The 18,793-nt window shown below is 66.3% G+C and overlaps 1 protein-coding gene across 1 annotated transcript; it reads left to right on the forward strand.

Moving 5' to 3' along the window:
• The first annotated feature begins 11,461 nt into the window (after positions 1 to 11,461).
• On the forward strand, positions 11,462 to 16,656 carry TNNI1 (troponin I1, slow skeletal type). The gene is made up of 7 exons (XM_070401454.1): positions 11,462 to 11,472; positions 12,542 to 12,707; positions 13,396 to 13,527; positions 13,804 to 13,893; positions 14,657 to 14,833; positions 15,718 to 15,827; positions 16,535 to 16,656. Exons 1-6 carry the CDS (start codon positions 11,462 to 11,464, stop codon positions 15,823 to 15,825), a joined length of 684 nt encoding a protein of 227 aa, XP_070257555.1. The 3' UTR covers positions 15,826 to 15,827; positions 16,535 to 16,656.
• Positions 16,657 to 18,793: the final 2,137 nt, after the last annotated feature.

Below are 18,793 nucleotides of genomic sequence, written 5' to 3' on the forward strand. Positions count from 1 at the left end.
CCCCCTCCCACCGCCTCCCTCCTGCCCACCCGCCTGCTGCGCTGCGTGACTCATCCGTGGGGCCAGGAGACGGGCAAGTCCTGGCCCAACAACTGGGAGCCTGAGGAGGCCTCGGCTGGGGAAGGGAGGGGGGCCGAGGGGAGACGGGGTGGCTCCGGCCCTGCAGGGTGCGCGGGGCCGGGGCTGAGGCCTCCAAGGGAGCCCGAGCCTCAAGCAGCAGCAGGAGAGAGGGTGGCAAGCCTACCGGGCGCTGTGGTGTGGAACCCCGATACCCACCCTCCCCAGAAGCGGGGTGCATAGGCACCCAGCCTCCGTGGGGCCGCAGGGAGCCCCGGCTTGGCCCCCTCCAGGCTTCCTGCCCGAGTCTGCGCATCTCTGTCCACTCGAACGTTTTTTCCCCAAAATGCAGCTCATTCTCCTCGGGGGGGAGGGGGGGGGGGCGAGCGGAGGCTGCAGAGGGAGCAGCCTGGGCCCCTGGGAAGCGCCCCTCACCGGGGAAACCGGGGTGCTAGCAGCCGCCTTCCCGGAGTCATTGTGAGGATTAATTGAGGAAGTGTCTGCGAGGAGATAAGACGCCGAGATACCGACCATAAATGTTTGTTGTTACAGCGCGATAACCCTCGCCGCCTTGGAGAGCCGCCTCAATTAGCCTGAAGTAGCAGCTGCCAGGCCCTTCCCTAATATGGGGGGGAGCCTCGGAACCTGAGGACTCGCACCCCTTCTCAGACTCGCACCCCTTCTCAGTAACTGTCCGAATCCTCAGGACGCTCAGAGGCGGGAAGGCGAGGCCTCCGACTCGGACGCCGGGGCCCACGCCCGCCTCACTCCCGCCAGGGCCTCTGGTGTCAGCACCTCCCCGGGAGAAGTGGGGGTGGCCCGGCCGGCGTGGCTCCGTGGTTGAGCGTCGACTTACAAGCCAGGAGGTCACGGTTCGATTCCCGGCCAGGGCACAGGCCCGGGTTGCGGGCTCCATCCCCAGTGGGGGTGTGTGCAGGAGGTGACCGATTCTCTCTCGTTATTAGCGGGGGCGAGGGCTGCCCAGAAGGGGAGAAACTGAGGCAGAGGGCGACCCAGCACCACATTCCCACCTGGAAATTCAAGTCTGAACCCCCAGACCAGCTTCCCAGCTGTTCACTGTCCCCAAATGGGCAGAGGCCCAGGACGGCGGACAGGGCCAGCTCAGCCTCACACCATCCCCGCCTGCTCCCAGCCCCCGGCCCCTCTGTCCTGGCTTCCCCGGTGGCGCCTGTGTGGGAGGCCCTGGCTGCGTGACAGGGGCATCTGGCGGCCGATCGAGGCCCCTGCCTCTTCTCTCCCTCACACCATGTCTTGCCCCGGCTCAGACTCAGGCTCCCCGCCCCCAACCCGCAGTGGGGGACGCTGTAAGTCCACACGCCCACAGGAAGCAGCTGGGCCCCAGGCACCACCTGTGCCCTAACCCTTTCCAGCCTGCCGACCCCTCCCTGGGCCCGAGCTGCTGCCCACGTGTGTGGGTGGGGCCCCGGAGGGTCTTAAGTCCGCCCCCGCTGCCAGTCGCCAGGGGAGGGTCAGCTGAGCCCCCACCGTGGCTGGCGAGGACGGTGGCGGGAAGGGGGTCTTTGGGGGCACATGCGCTCCGTGCGGGTCGTCTCTAGCACCCCAGAGGCCTCTGTTCAGGGCTGAACTGTGCCCTGCTCTGGCCTGCACCCCGGACCCACTGGGGACACCCACGCCGGCCCAGGAGGGCAGCTGACATGGCCTGTGTGCTCAGCTCTCTCTCCTTAGCGATTAGCGATTTCTTAGGCTGCCTGTGACTCGGGAGCCGGGACCCTGTTTCTCTTCGGCGGAGAGTAAATTCAACATAAGTGACCGGAATGATGCCGACATGCCCAGCTGTCCCAGGCGACCCTCCCGCCCCCTCCCTCTGCCGACATGGGGTGCACTTGGGGACGTGGTCACGGGCTGAGGGTGTGAGGACCAGGTCAGGGAGGGGGCCCCATCTCCATGGGGACAGGGGGGCCATCTGAGTGGCAATGACCTCTGCCCTGTGGCCTGGGAACAGTGTCACAGGCTTCGTAGCGACTGTCTTATTTATCTTCCCCACCGCCTGGAGGGGAGACCGTCCCTTCCCACTTTGTGGGCAAAGGAATTGAGGCCCGGCCAGTGTGGCTCAGTGGTTGAGCATCGACCTAGGGAACAGGAGGTCACGGCTTGATTCCCGGTCAGGGGCACGTGCCCGGGTTGTGAGCTCGATCCCCAGTTGGGGGCGTGCAGGAGACAGCCGATCCATGATTCTCTCTCGTCATGGATGTTTCTCTCTCTCTCTCTCTCCCTCTCCTTTCCTCTCTGGAATCAATAACAAAATATTTAAAAATATAAAGAAATCGCTAATCCAGAGACAGCTAGCGATTAGCGCAGCGTCACACAGCGATGGTGTGATCTGAGAACTAGGTCTGTGGCCGGCCGGCCGGGCGCCGGGGACACGCAGGCCATGGCGGGCAGGAGCCCAGGGCCAGCCTCGGGCGGTTTAGAGCCTGCCCTGGGTGACCAGGGCTGGCGGCGGCGGGGCAGTGGGAGATGTTACTGACCACCAAGGCGGCGGGCACGCTGCTGGGGGCACTGCATGAAGGGCAAACGATTCCCTTCAGCAGGACAGGGAGGGGAGGAGGGGAGGATGGAGGCTGCGAGGGGGCAGGGCACAGTTCAAAAGCCTGGAAGGTGTCCGGCCAGGGGGGTGGGGGTGGGAGGGAGTTGGTCCAGGCTGTGAGCCGGCCACTGGCCTGATCCAGATGGACCCCGACGGGCCCTCCCCCAAGCACAACAGAAGGACAATAGAGCCAGAGAGACTCCTCCTGGGCACAGGACGGGCGGCGGTGCCAGCCTGCCCAGCCGGACAAGGAGCCCTTGTGTCTCGGCCTCAGATCCTGCCCCACCCCTCCTGGCCTGGGGGTGGTCAGCCTTTGGGGGGGGGGGGCCTTCGGAAGTTCAGATGCTGGGGTGGGAGGAGGCCGGGTCACCTGGAGGTCTCAGGGAGCGTGGGGGTCATGTGGGGGGGGGGAGTGGGGAGCAAGGTGGGGGTTTCTGGGGCCTGGAGGAGGCTGCAGGCTTGGGGGGGGGGCTGCCTGGCGGGGTCCCCTCCGAGCAGAGGGAGCAGGGATGCTGAGTGATGAAGTTCTTTCGCGCTTGATCCTCACAGGCCCTGGGAGGCAGACACAGAAGGGGTGGTGCTCCCATTTTATAGATGGGAAAACCGAGGTTCAAAGAAGCCCTGGCCTCACCCCAGGCCACCCAGGGAGGAGGGGGGCGGAACTGGGGTTGCCAGCAGCTCTGGGAGTGGGGTTAGCAGGTGGGGCGAGACGTTCATTCAAGGCTGAGTGGACTCAGGATGCGGGGGGCCATGTGAGGAGTGGGAGTCGGCGCCCCCTCGCCCACCTGTGCCACCCACTTTTCCTACCCCCTCCCCCACCCCCCCCCCACCCCCCAATCCCCGGGCTCCAGGGAGGGAGGTGCGGGGGTCCCGGCCCACAGCCCGGCTTTCCTCCGCTTCTCCTTGAAATTCCACGCATCCTGGGCGTTTGGCAGGAGCCCCGAGCTTCACGGAACAATTTGTCTTTCATGGCGCATCTCCATCAATCACCCCATTGTTCGCCCGCCCCTTCCTGGACCTCGGGGCTCCCCGTGCGCCGCGGGCCGGGCTGTGAGCGCCCCCTGGTGGCCGGTCTGCACCGCCCCGTCCCGGGGCCTCGGGTCTGGGCTGTAACAGAGCTGGGAGCGTGGAGAGCCCCGTGCCCACCCGTCACCAGGCCGCATCTCCTCCTGCTTGCCCCCGGGGTAGTCCTTCACACCCTAGTGAGAGCAAACTGCCCACAGCCCCCCCAGGCCCCACCCCACGCTCCTCCATGCCACTGCGCCACTCACTGCTCCGCCTGCTCATGGGGTCCTGATGTCTTTCCTCCTTGGCTGCCGGGGGCAACTCCTAAACTTCCTAAAAACCAAACCAAACCAAAAATCTAGCTCAGGGGTCACCGCGCCCTTGGGTGAAGCCTGTTTTGGGTCCCTTCTGAGCGAATCCATCACGCCCGGTCGGTCCCAAAGCGCACGTTATTGCGCGTATCACGTGCTCCCTCTGGCGGCGAGGGGCAGAACTTCACCTCCGGCTGCCGGGGACAGGCCGGGGCAGGCAGGACTGAACGCTAAAGGGCGTCCCAAAATTCACGCAAGACTTGAGTTTTGCGTGAGCATTAACAACAACAACAACAACAACAAATAAAAGCTTAATTTTACTGGGTTTATTGAATCAGGTTCTAATATCCGTGGCCCTTTGATTTCCATCCCTTCCATTTGATAAGCATAACCAAGTACCAATGATGGCCCAGGAGCAGGGACAAGGAAGACCAATGAAGACCGCGGCTTTGCGTCTGTGCCAGCAAAGCCATGGAGGCCATTGACCCGCTGTGCTATTCCTTACATAACCCTAGACTGTGTACTTTATGAATCAATAAAAAATTTACAATTTTTAATCATAAACCTGTGTTTTCTATCAAAATTACTTCTTGCGTGAATTTTGGGACACCCTTTACAAGCGATTCCATGCAATTTCCTTATGAATATTTCCCTAAGTGGTCATCTCAGGGGCATTTTATTAACCCGGGAGGCCACACCCCCCAGAGCTCGCTGCTGCGGCCAGTCCCGCACTCAGTGACCCGTTACCGGCCCTCGTGGACAGAATGAAAAGCCAGACTGGAATCAGGATGATAGTAATAATAATCCACTGAAAACAGGGACTAGACCTTTGGTTGTTGGCCACAGCGATCCATAGTAACCGTATCCGAGAGTAAACTAAAATGACAAACACGTATTCACACTAATTCACGCCCTGGCCGGCGTGGCTCGGTTGGCTGGAGCATCGTCCCAGGCACCCAAAAAGGTTGCGGGTTTGATTCCTGGTCAGGGCACAGCCCTAAGTTGCCGGAGAGCCACTTGGGAACTTGTGAGAAATGCAGCTTTCTGGGCTCCCTCCCGGACCTGCCGAACCAGACGCCCTGGGGTGGGGCCCCGTGTGAGTGTTGCCCCAGCCCTGTGGGGGTTCTGACGCATCCAACGGGCTGAAACCCACGGGGCCCAGCAGAGGCCTGCCCTGCCCCCACCGGGCTGAGTCCTGAGGGGCCCACAGAGGACGGAAGCCCCATCGCCTTCCCCCAGACCGGTTTCCACCTGAGGAGAGGCGACGGGAGCCCCAGAACCAGGGGGCGGCACAGACAGAAAGTCCTGGGGCAGGAGAGACAAGAGGGCAGAGTCTGGGAAGGCTTCCTGGAGGAGGTGGCTTCCAGCAGCGCCCAGGGGACTGGGTAGGATGGAGGGAGAAACCTTCCCGCTGTGGAGACCTGCACGCTCCAGGGTGCGGACGCGGGGCCCCGGATGGGCTGGGAGGCGGCAGCCAGGCGGGTGCAGGGTGGAGGTTCGGGCAGGCTGGGAGCTGGCAGGAGAGACCTGGGTGGGGTGGGGGAGGGGCCGGGGAGGCGGGATTGGGAGAGAATCAGCCGGGTTCCCAGTCCCCGCCTCGCTGCCCGCTCACGTGCTGTGCTGCTGGGGTGGGGTCCACCCCGTTTGCCAGCTCCCTCTCCACCTCAGCCCCCGCCTGCCCCCCTGCCCCCCCTGCCCCCCCAGCCCTGCAGGATCCAGCCCCAAACCCCACCTGCTTATTATGGGATTTCTGGAGCAGCAGCCTGGTCTGCAGGGACCTGCCGAGACCTGGCCCCAGGCCCTCAGGCGTGAGGGCTCAGCTGGCAGTGCAGGGGGACCTGGGGGTCAGGGGGTGGCCTTCCATCTCCCCGCTCCATCCCAGCCCAGGACTGTGGGGGGGTGCGGGGAGAAGGGCTCCGGATGGGAGGGTGGAGCTGAAGGGCCCTCAGCTCCAGGTAGAGGGAGGCAACAGGTCTGGGCAGCGGCAGCGGCAGCGGGTGTGGGAGGAAGTCAGAGGGTGGGGTGGGGGTGGCTCTGCAGGCGAGGGTGTGAGAACCTGAGAACCGCCCCAGCCGGGAGCCTGACCAGAGCCTGTCTGCCCACCCCCCCACCCCGGGCCTCTCCCTCTCCAGCTGGCCCTGGGAGCTGCCACTCACCCAACCCTGGCCCCGCCCAGACCTCCTCTGGCCCCGCCCAGGCCTCCTCTGGCCCCGCCCAGGCCTCCTCTGGCCCCGCCCAGACCTCCTCTGGCCCCGCCCAGGCCTCCTCTGGCCCCGCCCAGGCCTCCTCTGGCCCCGCACAGACCTCCTCTGGCCCCGCCCAGGCCTCCTCTGGCCCCGCCCAGGCCTCCTCTGGCCCCGCCCAGGCCTCCTCTGGCCCCGCCCAGGCCTCCTCCTCCAGGTGCTAGTACTAGTACCACCTGTTTATGCAGCCAAACCACTTAAAACTGAGCTATACAGAGAATCAGCAATTCGGAGCATCACTTACCGTTTTAAAAAATACATATATTTTTTATTGATTTCAGAGAGGAAGGGAGAGGGAGAGAGAGAGAAACATCCACGATGAGAGAGACTCATGGATCGGCTGCCTCCTGCACGCCCCCCCCACTGGGGATGGAGCCCAACAACCGGGCATGTGCCTGACCGGGAATCGAACGGTGACCTCCTGGTTCCTAGGTCGATGCTCACCACTGAGCCACGCCGGCCGGGCCTCAGCTCAGCTCAGCTCAGCTCAGCTCACAGCAGCACCTCAGCCCGGACGGCCACCTGACTTCACAGGGAGAAATGGAGGCTCCAAACGTTAGGCTGGGAAAGCCCCCGGAGCTGGGGTTGCTGGTGGGTGGGGGGCCCCAGCGACTCCCCGGCCGGGCGCTGTGTCTCTGAGGCCACTGGCTTCATGCTGAGCCCTTTCGTGGCCGAGAACTGAGGGGTGGCGACACTTGGGGTCTTTGTTTCCTCTGCTCTCACCCCTGAGCCCCCAGCCTGGCCGGGGCTCGGCCACCAGCCCCAGGCGACCTGGCCCTGGAGCAAGGGGGGGGGGGTGTGGGGGCTGCAGGTGGGGGTGATGGAGGAGGCGGGGGGGTGTGGAAGCTGCAGGTGAGGGTGATGGAGGAGGCGGGGGGCTGTGGGGGCTGCAGGTGGGGGTGATGGAGGAGGCGGGGAGTGTGGGGGCTGCAGGTCGGGGTGATGGAGGAGGCGGGGGGTGTGGGGGCTGCAGGTGGGGGTGATGGAGGAGGCGGGGGGGGGGTGTGGCTGGCTGTCATGGAGGCCGTGGCCCAAGCAGCCGGGGCAGGTGGTGGGAGGGGCGCCCGGAAGGCAGATGCTATGGGGCCTGGTCACCGGCTAATTTGGGCTCCTCGCTCCCCAGACAATGCCCGGCAGCTGGGCTGACAGGTGCGGGGGGACCAGGCCCTCAGTCCACACCCAGGGCCTCACAGGGCTTAGCTCCCCTGGCCAGGCACTCCCTCCCCCGCCCCGTGGCCCCCCAGCTCCTGGGAGGGGCCTCTGGACCAGGGACAGGGACTCCGGCCCCACTCGGCCTCAGCGGAGCCCTGGGAGGAGTCGCACCCGAGACCCTCAGAGCCTGTGACTCCCCGAGATTCCCTGTGCAGAGCGGGGCCCGCTGGGCGGCACACATTCACCCCATGTTGTGGGCGCCTCTGACCACCCTTTGCTCTTGTCCTGGTCAGTCTGCTCTCTCCATCTTTCCTTCTCAAAAAGCAGGTCAGCCCGGCCGGCGTGGCTCAGTGGTTAAGCATCGACCTATGAACCAGGAGGCCACGGTTCGATTCCCAGTCAGGGCTCGATCCCCAGTGTGGGGCGTGTAGGAGGCAGCCCCCGCCCCCCATCCCTTCTCTGACCCCAGCTGCTCCCCGCCGGGGGCCTTCATGTTCTGTCCCTGTGCCTCCACCGGGCAGCCTGCGCCCAGCTCCCCCCTCTGCCCCCCATGACGTCCCAGACCCTGGCCTTCCTCCCTGGCAGCCGCCCGGAACCCCAAGGTCACCTCCGCTGGGCCCCAGGATGAGTGTCCAGAGAGCAGGCCGTCACCCCCAGGCACTCGGGGTGCGTCTCCTTAGGACGCCCGTCCTGAGCTCTCTCCCCGACCAAACGGGGGACCCGGCCGGGCGCCCCCACCTCCTGCTTGCCTGGCCTCTCCCTAGCCTCCGAGGGGGTCAGCACCCCGCTGTCCTGGCCCTTCCCGGCTCTGCCCCCGCAGGCCGGCCGACAATAATAGCCCGGGATTAACATAGCGGGCATTGTCTTTCTCTGACTATAGGCTGGGTACCAGGGGCTCATCCTAAAAATACCCCGCAGACAGGTGCAGACCTGTGGCCGTGGGGCCGGGGACAAAAGGGGAGCGGAGGGGGGGGACCATCTCCCCGAGGTCCAGGCCTGGGGAACATTCATTCCTGGAGGCCCACCTGGAGGAGGCGCCGGGCGGCTGCAGACCCTCAGGCTCCCATGGGCCGCTGCGGCCACGCCAGCTCCGCCTGGACACTCGCCGGAGCCGGCCTGCAGCGCCTCACACAGCACAGGAGCCCCCAAAAGATGTGGGCTCGGGCCTGACGCCCACTTTTCCTTTTCCTTGTAAGAGATGGAGGGGTGCCCGGCTGGTGTGGCTCAGTGGTTCCGCGTCGACCTATGAACCAGGAGGTCAGGGTTCGATTCCCGGTCAGGGCTCGATCCCCGGTGTGGGGGGTGCGGGAGGCAGCGGATCGATGATTCTCTCCCATCATGGATGCTTCTCTCTCTCCCTCTCTCTCCCTTCCTCTCTGACATCAATGAAAAGAAAAGAAGGTGGAGGGTCCTCGAGATAGTCCCGCCCCCAGCCCGGTGCCCCCAGGATTCCCAGGGCCCCAGGGTCCCCTCCCTGCCCACCCCCCACATCGGTCAGCCTGTCCATTCTCTCCCCTCTGACTCCGGCTCCCTGGGTGGAGCTGGGGTTCCTGGGTTGGGGGCCTCTGTGTGCACAGAATGTGAGTGTCCTCCGAACCCCCAAACCCCCCTCCCCCCAACACACATCTGCAAGCCCAGGGCCTGCTGTGTGCAGCGTGTGTGTGTGTGTGTGTGTGTGTGTGTGAGTGTGTGCGTGTGTCTCCTGTGGGAGGTGTTGGGGGGAGGGGGCGGCGGGTGGGGGAGGGGCGCGGGCCGTTCTATTTTTACCGGCCAGTTGCTGAGGGCCCTGGCCTTCATAGCCTCCCTCCTCGCTGCCCCCACAGTCTGCCTCCAGCCCAGCTCTGGGACAGACAGACGGACGCTGACCCAGGTGAGTGTCTGCGGCCAGATCCAGGTGGAGCCCAGACCCAGACCCGGGGGAGGACGGGGCGGCCGGAGGACACGAGGCTGGGAGATGGAAGAAGGGGGGGTTTCCGGCTGGGACAATTGTTGGGGAGCAGCCCGGCCCCCCGCAGCGTCTGTGGCATCTCTCCTGCCCATTGAGGCTTTCTACAAGGTGCTCCCAGAGCTCAGGGCACAGCCTAGGGGCTCTGTCTGCACAAGGGGGGGGGGGCCCTCAGCAGTGCCAGGAGGGAGGGGACACCTTGGGGAGGGGGCAGCATGGGGATCAGGGGCAGGAGGGGGGCTCAGGCTGCAGGGGGAAGAGCTGGGTGGGCAGCGAAGGTGAGCGGTCCCTGCAGCAGACGGAGAGGTGGTGGGGTGAGCGGGACTCGGGGAGCCTGGAAGACGGGACCCCAGGGCCCCTGAGCCAGGGAACCGCTGGCCTCTTTTTCTTTGTCTCAGAGGGACAGGCTTCGCCGCCCGTGCCCGTCGGACGGCAGGACCAGAGCCGGCGAGGGCGGACTGCCAGGCCCTGGGCACCGCTCCTGCCCCTGAGGGTGGGGGGGCAGGTGGCACCCGCATTTGGGGCTGCAGCCTGAGAGTCTGTGCTCAGGGCACCGTCCCTGGGGTCCCCGTGGTGGGGGCGGGGCTCTGTCTGCCTCGGGTGCTCGAGGCAGCACCTCCCGCCATGGTTTAAAGATAGTTCTTTTAAAAAATATATTTTATTGGTTTCAGAGAAGAAGGGAGGGGGAGAGAGAGAGAGAGAGAGAGAGAGAGAGAGAAACATCCATGATGAGAGAGAATCATGGACCGGCTGCCTCCTGCACGCCCCCCACTGGGGGTCAAGCCTACAACCCGGGCCTGTGCCCTGACCAGGAATCCAACCCTGACCTCCTGGTTCATAGGTGGACGTTCAACCCCTGAGCCACGCCGGCCGGGCAAGTTCCGAGATGAGGCTTCCCCGCTCAGAGCTGGGGTGTGAGCCCAGAGGCACGGGCTTGGGGGACAACCCTGGCTCACGGCAAGGCAGGGAGGACCAGACGCCCTTGAACTGGGGCCGAGGTCGGGGGGGGGGGGGGGGGGGGGGGTGGGGGGCGGGGAGCAGGAGGAGGAGCAGGGGCCGGAGGTGAGAGGTGTGTCCTGGTCACCAGGTAGCAGGGAGAGAGCCCAGGTCCTCGCCCTGCACACTCACACTCACTCGCACACTTGCTCACACACTCACACTCTCGGTCCTACACCCTCCTCCCCACGGGGCCTCGCTCTCTGCTCCCCCCTCCCTGCTCGTTGCCTGGTATCTCGTAGCTGCCCACTTGGGGGGGCGGGGGGAGGGGAGACAGGAATGCTGCCCCCACCTCCCATTTGCTATCTGCCTCCAGCCGCCTTATCAGGCCCCTGTCTGTCAAGGGGTCCCGTCCGCTGGGAATGGCAGCCCAGGCCGGGACCCGGGGGCCTGGCGTTTGTCAGCGAGGCAGGCCCTGGCGCTTGGCAGGAGGCCTGGACCGGGGGACAGGGGGGCCCCAGGCGCTGACAGGGGGCTCTCGGAGGCCGGGGCGAGCGCAGCCACGCGCCCACCTCAGGGCGGGGGGAGGCGCAACCCGGATGAGACAGGATGCTGGGCTGAGGCCCGGGACCTGGGCACTGGCCTTGGGGGGTGGGGGGGGCAGGGATGCTGGACCCACGGACGGGGTGAACCTTCCCAGCTCGTGTTTCGTTCTGGATTTTCTCAGTCTCTCGGGGGGCGGAGCGGGGCGTGGGGGGGGGGGGGAGCCCTCAGAACCAACAGCTGGTGACAGCTCTAATTTCAGCCAAGCATCTCGGGAACGTAGGCCCGATGGGCGCCCACCTCCCGCTCCGTGCCCAGGGTGACAGCTGAGGCTCTGGGGTCACCCCCCCCGCTCCCCCAGGCTGCACCCCCCAGCCCCCCACAAAGCAGAGGCAGAGCTGGAGCCAGAGGGGCCCGGCCTGGTCATGGTGTGGGGATCGAGCCTGCAACCCGGGCACCTGCCCGGACTGGGAATCCACCCGTGACCTTGTGGTTCATAGGTCGATGTTCAGCCACGGAGCCCTGAGCCACGCCGGCCGGGCTGTCCCATCTGCACCCACCGGGACCCCGCTTTGCCTGGTTTCTCCTACCGCTGTCTGCCCCCCCGCCCCCCCCGCAACCCGTGGGCTGGGGGACAGGAGCTGTGACCTCCCTCACTCATGTTCTCTGCCCGCAGGTGCTGCCCGCCCCCTCCGCAGCCATGCCGGAAGTGTGAGTAGCCCCCCGACACGGCATGCGGGGGTGGGTGGGGTGGGGGGGGCAGGTCCCTCTCGGGCAGAACCCAGCCCTAGAGTGGGGCTCCCCACCACAAGCAGCTCCTCCGAAGCTGGATCCTCAAACAGGAACGGTCCTGGGTGCCGGGGTCCCCGTGTCCCCAGACATCCTCCAGTTCTTGGAGCAGAACCCACATCCCCGGTTGACTTTTCCGGCCTGTTCCGGAGTCCGTGTGTCTGCCCGGATCCCGCGACTCGCATGTGCCAGGCCCCGGCTTAACGCTGCCCAGAGATGCACGGGGGTTTGGGGATTTACCTCGAGCCCAGAGAAGGGAGCTTTTCCCAGCAAGACCCCATGTCCCTGACCCGCCCCCCCCCCCAACCAGGGTACCGCCCCACAAAACCCTCCAGCAGCCCCGGGATCGTATTCTATTCTGCTGGGACCCTGACCAGGTCCCAGTGGTCACCACCCCTCCCGGCCCACACCTGCCCCCTGGTCCTGTGGCTGCGTGAATAAGTGAATAACATCTCGTTCCCACTCTCCCCTTCCGCCTTCTCCCTGGTCCCTCCGGTGACGGGTGCCTGCAGCGAGGTAAGTGAGGTTTGGGGTCTCTGTGCTGGTTCAGTCTCTTTTTAAAAAAAAAACTATTTTTATTGATCTCAGAGAGGAAGGGAGAGGGAGAGAGAGAGAGAAACATCAGTGATGAGAGAGGATCATGGATCGGCTGCCTCCTGCACGCCCCACGCTGGGGATCGAGCCCGCAACCCGGGCCTGTGCCCTGACCGGGAATCGAACCCTGACCTCCTGGTTCCTAGGTCGATGCTCAACCACTGAGCCACGCCGGCCGGGCCGCCATCCTGTTTTGTCTGTGATAACCCTGGACTGGGTTGGGGCGGGGGGGGGGGGGGGGGGGGGGGGGCGGGGCGGGGCGGTGTCTCAGCAGGTGAGGACGGGGGCCCACAGGGACCACATGGCCCCCATGTCTCCCGGGATCCCGGCCGCAGCAGAGCCAGAGCAGGAAGGGGGGCTCCCTGCCGCCCCCTCTGGGTCTGAGAATTCGGGCCAGTCCCCGCGAGGAGCTGAGAAGGGGCCCCGAGCGAGGATTCAGGGGCCCGACCGTGACCCTGGCCGGGCCTAGATTCTCCATTCTGCAGCCCCCCTCACCCTGTCTCCCCTCTTCTCACCCCCAGAGAAAATCCAAGATCACCGCCTCCCGCAAGCTCATGCTGAAGGTGAGCCGGGCCCGGGGGGGGGGGGGGGGGGGCGGGTAGGGGCAGGACTGGAACTGGGGGCCTGGCAGCTGAGAGGGGCCGGCAGCCAGCAGGGGGGGAGCCAGGCTGGGCCCAGGGGCTGGCTTTATTTTCTATTTTTATTTTTTAAATATATTTTTTTTTATTTCAGAGAGGAAGGGAGAGGGACAGAGAGAGAGAGAAACATCCATGATTGATCGCTGCCTCCTGCACGCCCCACACTGGGGATGGAGCCCGCAACCCCCATGGGGGCCTGTGCCCCGACCGGGATCCGAACCCTGACCTCCTGGTTCCTAGGTCGACGCTCGCCCCCTGAGACCTGCAGGGTGGGCAGGACACGCTTTATTTTGATACGAGTCTCTCTCTCTTTGGAGTTTCGGGGGCAAAGCAGCAGGAAGGGGGTCGAAGGGGCCTGGGCGGGAAGGACAGCTCAGGGGCCGCGAGCGTGTGTGGCCACCTTCCCGCGGGGGGACGGCCAGCGCACACACGCCCACCCACACTCAGCGACCAGAGCGTGAGAACACGGAGCCCAAAGGGCCAGCGAGGCCAGAGCCGGCCGGGCCTGGGGTCCCCCTTCCCTCAGGCCCAATGCCAGTGGGAGCTGGAGGGTCCGGGCCTTCCCCTTGTCCCCCCTGCTCACCGGGCTCCGTCCGTCCGTCCGTCCGTCCAGAGCCTGATGCTGGCCAAGGCCAAGGAGTGCTGGGATCAGGAGCTGGAGGAGCGCGAGGCTGAGAAGTCGCGCTACCTGGCCGAGCGCATCCCCACGCTGCAGACGCGCGGCCTGTCCCTCAGCGCCCTGCAGGTGAGCCCGGCCTGGGGGGCGGGGGCCTCCCAGGGGGGGACACCATGGACCGGGTGGCCCCGGTCTGATCTCACAGGGCTCCCAGCTCTGTGACAGACGAGCAGCTCGCTCCCCGTTGCACCTTCAGAGCCCGGTGCGGGGCTGGGGTCAGAGCCCGTGTCACAGGTCCAGGAAGCCAAGTGTCTCAGCGAAGGGGCTGGGAGGGGGCCCGGGGCCCAGGGCTTGGAGGGCAGGCGCGGGAGGCCCCCTCCCACCCGCTCGTCCCTGCTCCCCCAGGACCTGTGCCGGGACCTGCACGCCAAGGTGGAGGTGGTGGACGAGGAGAGATACGATATCGAGGCCAAATGCCTCCACAACACCAGGGAGGTGAGCCGGGCCGGCTCGGGTCGGGGAGGCGGGGGCGCCGATGGGCCCGGCCCCCTCCTTCTGCAGGGGCTGGAGGTGGCCACTCAGCGGATGCTCTGCCTGCCCGCCCCCCCACCCCCCAGCTCTGGCCCCGCAGGCTGGAGAGGGAGGACACCACACAGACTCCCCCTGCCTCTGTGAGCAGCTTTCACGGGCCTCCGACCCTCCCCACCGCCTGGGGATGAAGTCGGTGCTACTATCTGCACCGCACAGAGGAAGACTCTGAGGTTCAGAGTGGCCCCGGTCACACACTCCAGGGCTTAGCGCTCCCTCGACCAACTGGCCAGCCCCTGCTCAGGGCATGGGAGGGCAGGGCTCCTGCTGCCTCTGGCGCTGGTTCAAGTGGAGGAGGGGCAGGGGGGTCCCCAGAGATCACACCCAAGCGATGTCCTCAGGGGTCAGGACCTGGGGTCCATCCATCCCTGGGACCAAGGCTGTGCCCTCCCCGAGCTGCCTGGAGGGCTCGGTGGGGAGGGATGAGCTAGGTGCCATTCGTGGCCATAGAGGCAGGGAGATGGGGGTGGGGAGTGCTTTATCTGTGCATTTACTGGTCGTTCATTTATCGACAAACACAGGAGGCTATTTGCAAAGAGAGGGGTGGGTCTGCGTGTCCTGCAGGGTCCGGAGAGTCTGGGTGCAGCCGCTCTGGCTGGGGTCCCCGGGAAGGGGGCCGCGGTGCCCGCCACCACCCCCCAGTGAGCCCTGGCGCCTTCCCGGCCCGCAGATTAAGGACCTGAAGCTGAAGGTGCTGGACCTCCGCGGGAAGTTCAAGCGGCCGCCGCTGCGCCGGGTGCGCGTCTCGGCCGACGCCATGCTGCGCGCGCTGCTGGGGTCCAAGCACAAGGTGTCCATGGACCTGCGGGCCAACCTGAAGTCGGTGAAGAAGGAGGACACGGAGAAGGTGAGCCCCGGGGCCCCCCAGCCCTCGCCAGACGCCCCTCACCGCCCCGGGCGGGCTCACAAGCTCTGGGTAGAACGTTCTAGAACCTCCTGGGAGGCCAGGGATGACATCTTACTCTGTTTTGGGAGAGAGGAGGCATGGTGTCTGCCCTGACTGCTCCCCGTCCAAGGGGGACACGGGGACCCAGAAAAGCCAGACTCAGGAATAAAATACCCAGCCGGCCCGTGTGGTTCAAGCGGTTGAGCAGGGACCCAGGAACCTAGAGGCAGCGGTTCGATTCCCGGGCAGGGCCCACGCCCGGGGCTGTGGGCTCGAGCCCCAGAGTGGGGCGTGCAGGAGGCAGCCGGTCGATGATGTCTCTCTCATCGATGTTTCTACCTCTCCATCCCTCTCCCTTCCTCTCTACAAAATCATTAAAAACATTAAAAAAAAGGAATGAAACACCCAGGGTGACAGGGGATGCGGCCCCCGGTCGCCGCGGCAAAGAGATAGCAGGCGGTCGTCAGGGTCCCCGCACACGGAGAACAGAGGTCAGGGGCTGGGGTAGGCCTCTCACTGAGCAAGTCACGCAAACTTGGCCGAGGTCACGGCGACCGTGGCCAGAACCGAACGGGTCGGTAAGAAACGTGGAGGACAGACGTGGTCTGTGGCCCCGGAGTGAGCGAGGTGGAGCAGGCGGCAGGCTGGCGGGTGGACCGGGGGCCGAGGAGCAGGAGGAAGGCTTCCTGGAGGAGGAGGCCTCCGGCCGCTGAGCGGGACCAGAAGGGTGGCTCCGGGCCTTGGGTGGGACGGGGCCTGTGACCCCACAGTCCCCTGTGGGGGGAGCCTCGGCGTGGCCAGTCCAGGTGGGGCTGACCGGGGCTGGCCCGCCCTCCCGCCCGCAGGAGCGGCCGGTGGAGGTGGGCGACTGGAGGAAGAACGTGGAGGCCATGTCGGGGATGGAGGGCCGGAAGAAGATGTTCGACGCCGCCAAGTCTCCGACCTCGCAGTAGAGGTACCTGCAGGCCGCCTCCCCCTGGGTCTCAGGGGTGATGGGGGCCCGGGACAAGGCCGGGGCGGTGCGGGGTGGGGTCCCCCTGGCCCAGCACCCCGAGACCTCGGGCACGTCACCCACAGATGTCCCCTCGCACATAAGCTCGTATCGGATCAGTGGTTCTGGGACCAGTGGGCGGGCACCACGTGGGGTGCCAATGACGGCCCCCCCCAGGCCCACTGAATGGGAAGTCGGGTGGGGCCGGCCCTCCAGGTGTTCCTGACCCAGGAGTTTGAGAACCCCTGGATTCCGTGACCCCTGAGGGCCCCAGGCTCCAACGAAGCAGCCGAATTAGCCCCATGAGACCCGCTGGGAGGGGGGATGTGCCAGGGGGCGGGGGCTGGGACCTGCCAGAGCCTGGGTTCCGGAGGGGCGGGCTCCCGGGGAGTGACGGGCGGGTGTTGGAAGGTGCGGGTCCCCACACGGCAGGGGGGTGAGTGAGCCAGGCAGGAGGGGCAGTAAGGCCAGGGTGGAGGGGTCCCCCTGGAAGAGCAGTGACAGAGCCCCCCCTGGACCTGGAGCGGACGCTTTGCGGGAGCCCCTGTGGGCGATGGTGCGGCCCGGGGGGCACTGGGGTGAGGTCCCGGGGATGCGTGTCCTCGGGGTGAGTCAGGGGGACATGCACCCAGGTCACTGGACTGACGGCCGCCGCCTCTCTGTCCCCGCAGGCCGCTCGCTGCGCTGGCTCTGGGCGCCTGCACGGCCCCTCCTCTGCCTGTCCCTGCACCCCCACCCCTACCCCCACCTCCCCCTCCTCCCCCTCCCCCCTCCGCCCTGAGTGTCGCGTCCACGGGACTGGGATCAGCAGACACAGAGGAGACGCCAGTCTGAAGACCTCCCCCAGCCTGGGGGCCCCTCCCCTAGCCCGCCACTCCCTCGCTGCTGCTATGACACCCAGTGGCCCCCCACACCCCAATAAAATCCATGTCGCCAGCGTCTGGGGGGCTCTGTGAACAGAGGGCGGGGGTGGGGGTGGCTCCCGTCTTCAGCTCCATCAGAACGAGGGCTAAGGAATCGGCAGCGTCTGCTGAGACACCCCTCCCCCCCCGCCCTGCCCGGGACCCCTCTGCCCAGGCCCAGTGACATCCCACAGCACCCCACACCTCCCAAGGCACAGCTCACCCCGCCCCCGACTCCAGCCATCAGAGGCGCCTCTGCATTCCGAACCCCTCGGCCTGATCCACAGCCCCTTCCTCTGCACACCTGGCCCCCCCGCTCCCTGTGCCGCTGGGGTTCCTGCCTGTTGTGGGCTGGGAGGGCAGGGAGCTTTGGGGTGGGGGGGGCCTTTTCCTGGTCCTGCAAGCACAGGACAGTTCCGCACCTGGCCACCAGGTGGCGCCTTCCATCTCCCTCCTGGGCTCCATCTGCATCCACCCTTCTCTCCCGGTACCGGCAAACCCCTCCCCACCCCAGGGGGGCAGCAGTGGTCTGTCCTCTGGGTCAGGACCTTCCTCCTCTCCCCCTCCCCCCCGCGCCCCCACCCCCCCCCCCCGCCCACATCTGGACCCAAAGCCCAGGTAGGATGCCAGCCTGCAGGGCAGGATGGGGGCCTGGGCCCCCCTCCCCCGCCCCTACTCTCAGCACCTGTGCTCGGCCGGCTGTGCGAAACCCCCACTAGGTGTCTTGTCCCCGTCCCCGGGGCCCCTGGCTTTCTGACCCAGGAGAGGAGGGGCCCCCTTCGGCCCCCCTGCCTGTCCCCGTCCTGCCCTCTGCCCCGGGCGTATTGTCTGCCATAAACGCCAGAAGCGGTGCAAAGGGCAGTGCCAGCTCTTCCCGGGGGCAGGGTCTGGCACCCGGGGCCAGGCAGCCGCCAGCAGAGAGGGACGGCCACGGATGTGGGGGTGGGGGTGGGTGGGGCAGTGATGTCCCCGGGTTCCTGCTGCCACAGCTCAGTGGGGCCCTGGCCGGCTTGGCTCAGTGGATAGAGCGTGAGCCTGCGGACGGAAGGGTCCTGGGTTCGATTCCGGTCAAGGGCACGCACCTCAGTTGCAGGCTCGATCCCCAGCCCCCGTCGGGGCATGAAGGGGAGGCAACCAATCCCTGTGTTTCTCTCGCATCCATGTTTCCCTCTCTCGTTTCTCCCCCTTCCTTCCGCTCTCTCTAAACATCAATGGAAAACTATCCCCAGCTGAGGACTCAAACACACACACAAACACACACACAAACAGCTCAGTGGGCATGAACGCAGACACAATTCTCACCTCACCCGCACGCCCTCAGGCACGCCCCGTGACACCCACCCACCCACGCACCCCCATGGGCGTTCCCTCCCCGCCACAGAGGAATTGGGTGGGGCTCCGTGCCCAGGCAGCCCCAGCAACCCCCCTTCCCTGCCTCCCCGGGCTCCTCCCCGCTGGCAGGGTCCCCGGCCCGGTCTCCCTGCTTTCTCTGCCTCTGCTCGGCCCTCGGGCAGAGCCGGGCCAACACGTCCCACAGCCCAATCTCAGCGCTACCGTCGACCCATAACCCGGGGCCCCGGCAGATTGGGGTGCCCGCCCTGCCCTACAAAACAGGAGACCAGCCCCGGCCTGACTCAAAACAAACACCTGGGTGCAGAGCCGTGGGCGGAGGAGGTGGGGCCGGCTGCACACGCCCAGGGCCACGGGTCCTCCTGCTTCCACGCTGGGCCGGCCGAGCCCACCTCCTGCGGCCCCTGCGTGGACCAGCCGGGTGTCCGTGGCAAAGCTGCACACGGCAGCTGGGAGCGCCCGCCTGCAGCTGGCGATGGGCCGGTGCCACCTGCCATCCCCTGCCTGCCGGCTGCAGCCCCTCCCCACGCTGTCCCTTCCTGGGGGGTGGGAGTGGGGTGTGGGCACTGTCTGGTGTCTGCCTCGCAGGGCCCCCCCCCCCCCCCAGGGCTGCCGGGGCTAAAGTGCCCTGACGAGGAGGGAGCCGGTTAAACATTAGCCCCAATGGCCCCCTGCGAA

This window comes from Myotis yumanensis, unplaced genomic scaffold (genome assembly GCF_028538775.1).
Source record: "Myotis yumanensis isolate MYYU_CA2020_CCGP unplaced genomic scaffold, mMyoYum1.0.hap1 SCAF_22, whole genome shotgun sequence".
NCBI classification, from domain to species: Eukaryota; Metazoa; Chordata; class Mammalia; order Chiroptera; family Vespertilionidae; genus Myotis; species Myotis yumanensis.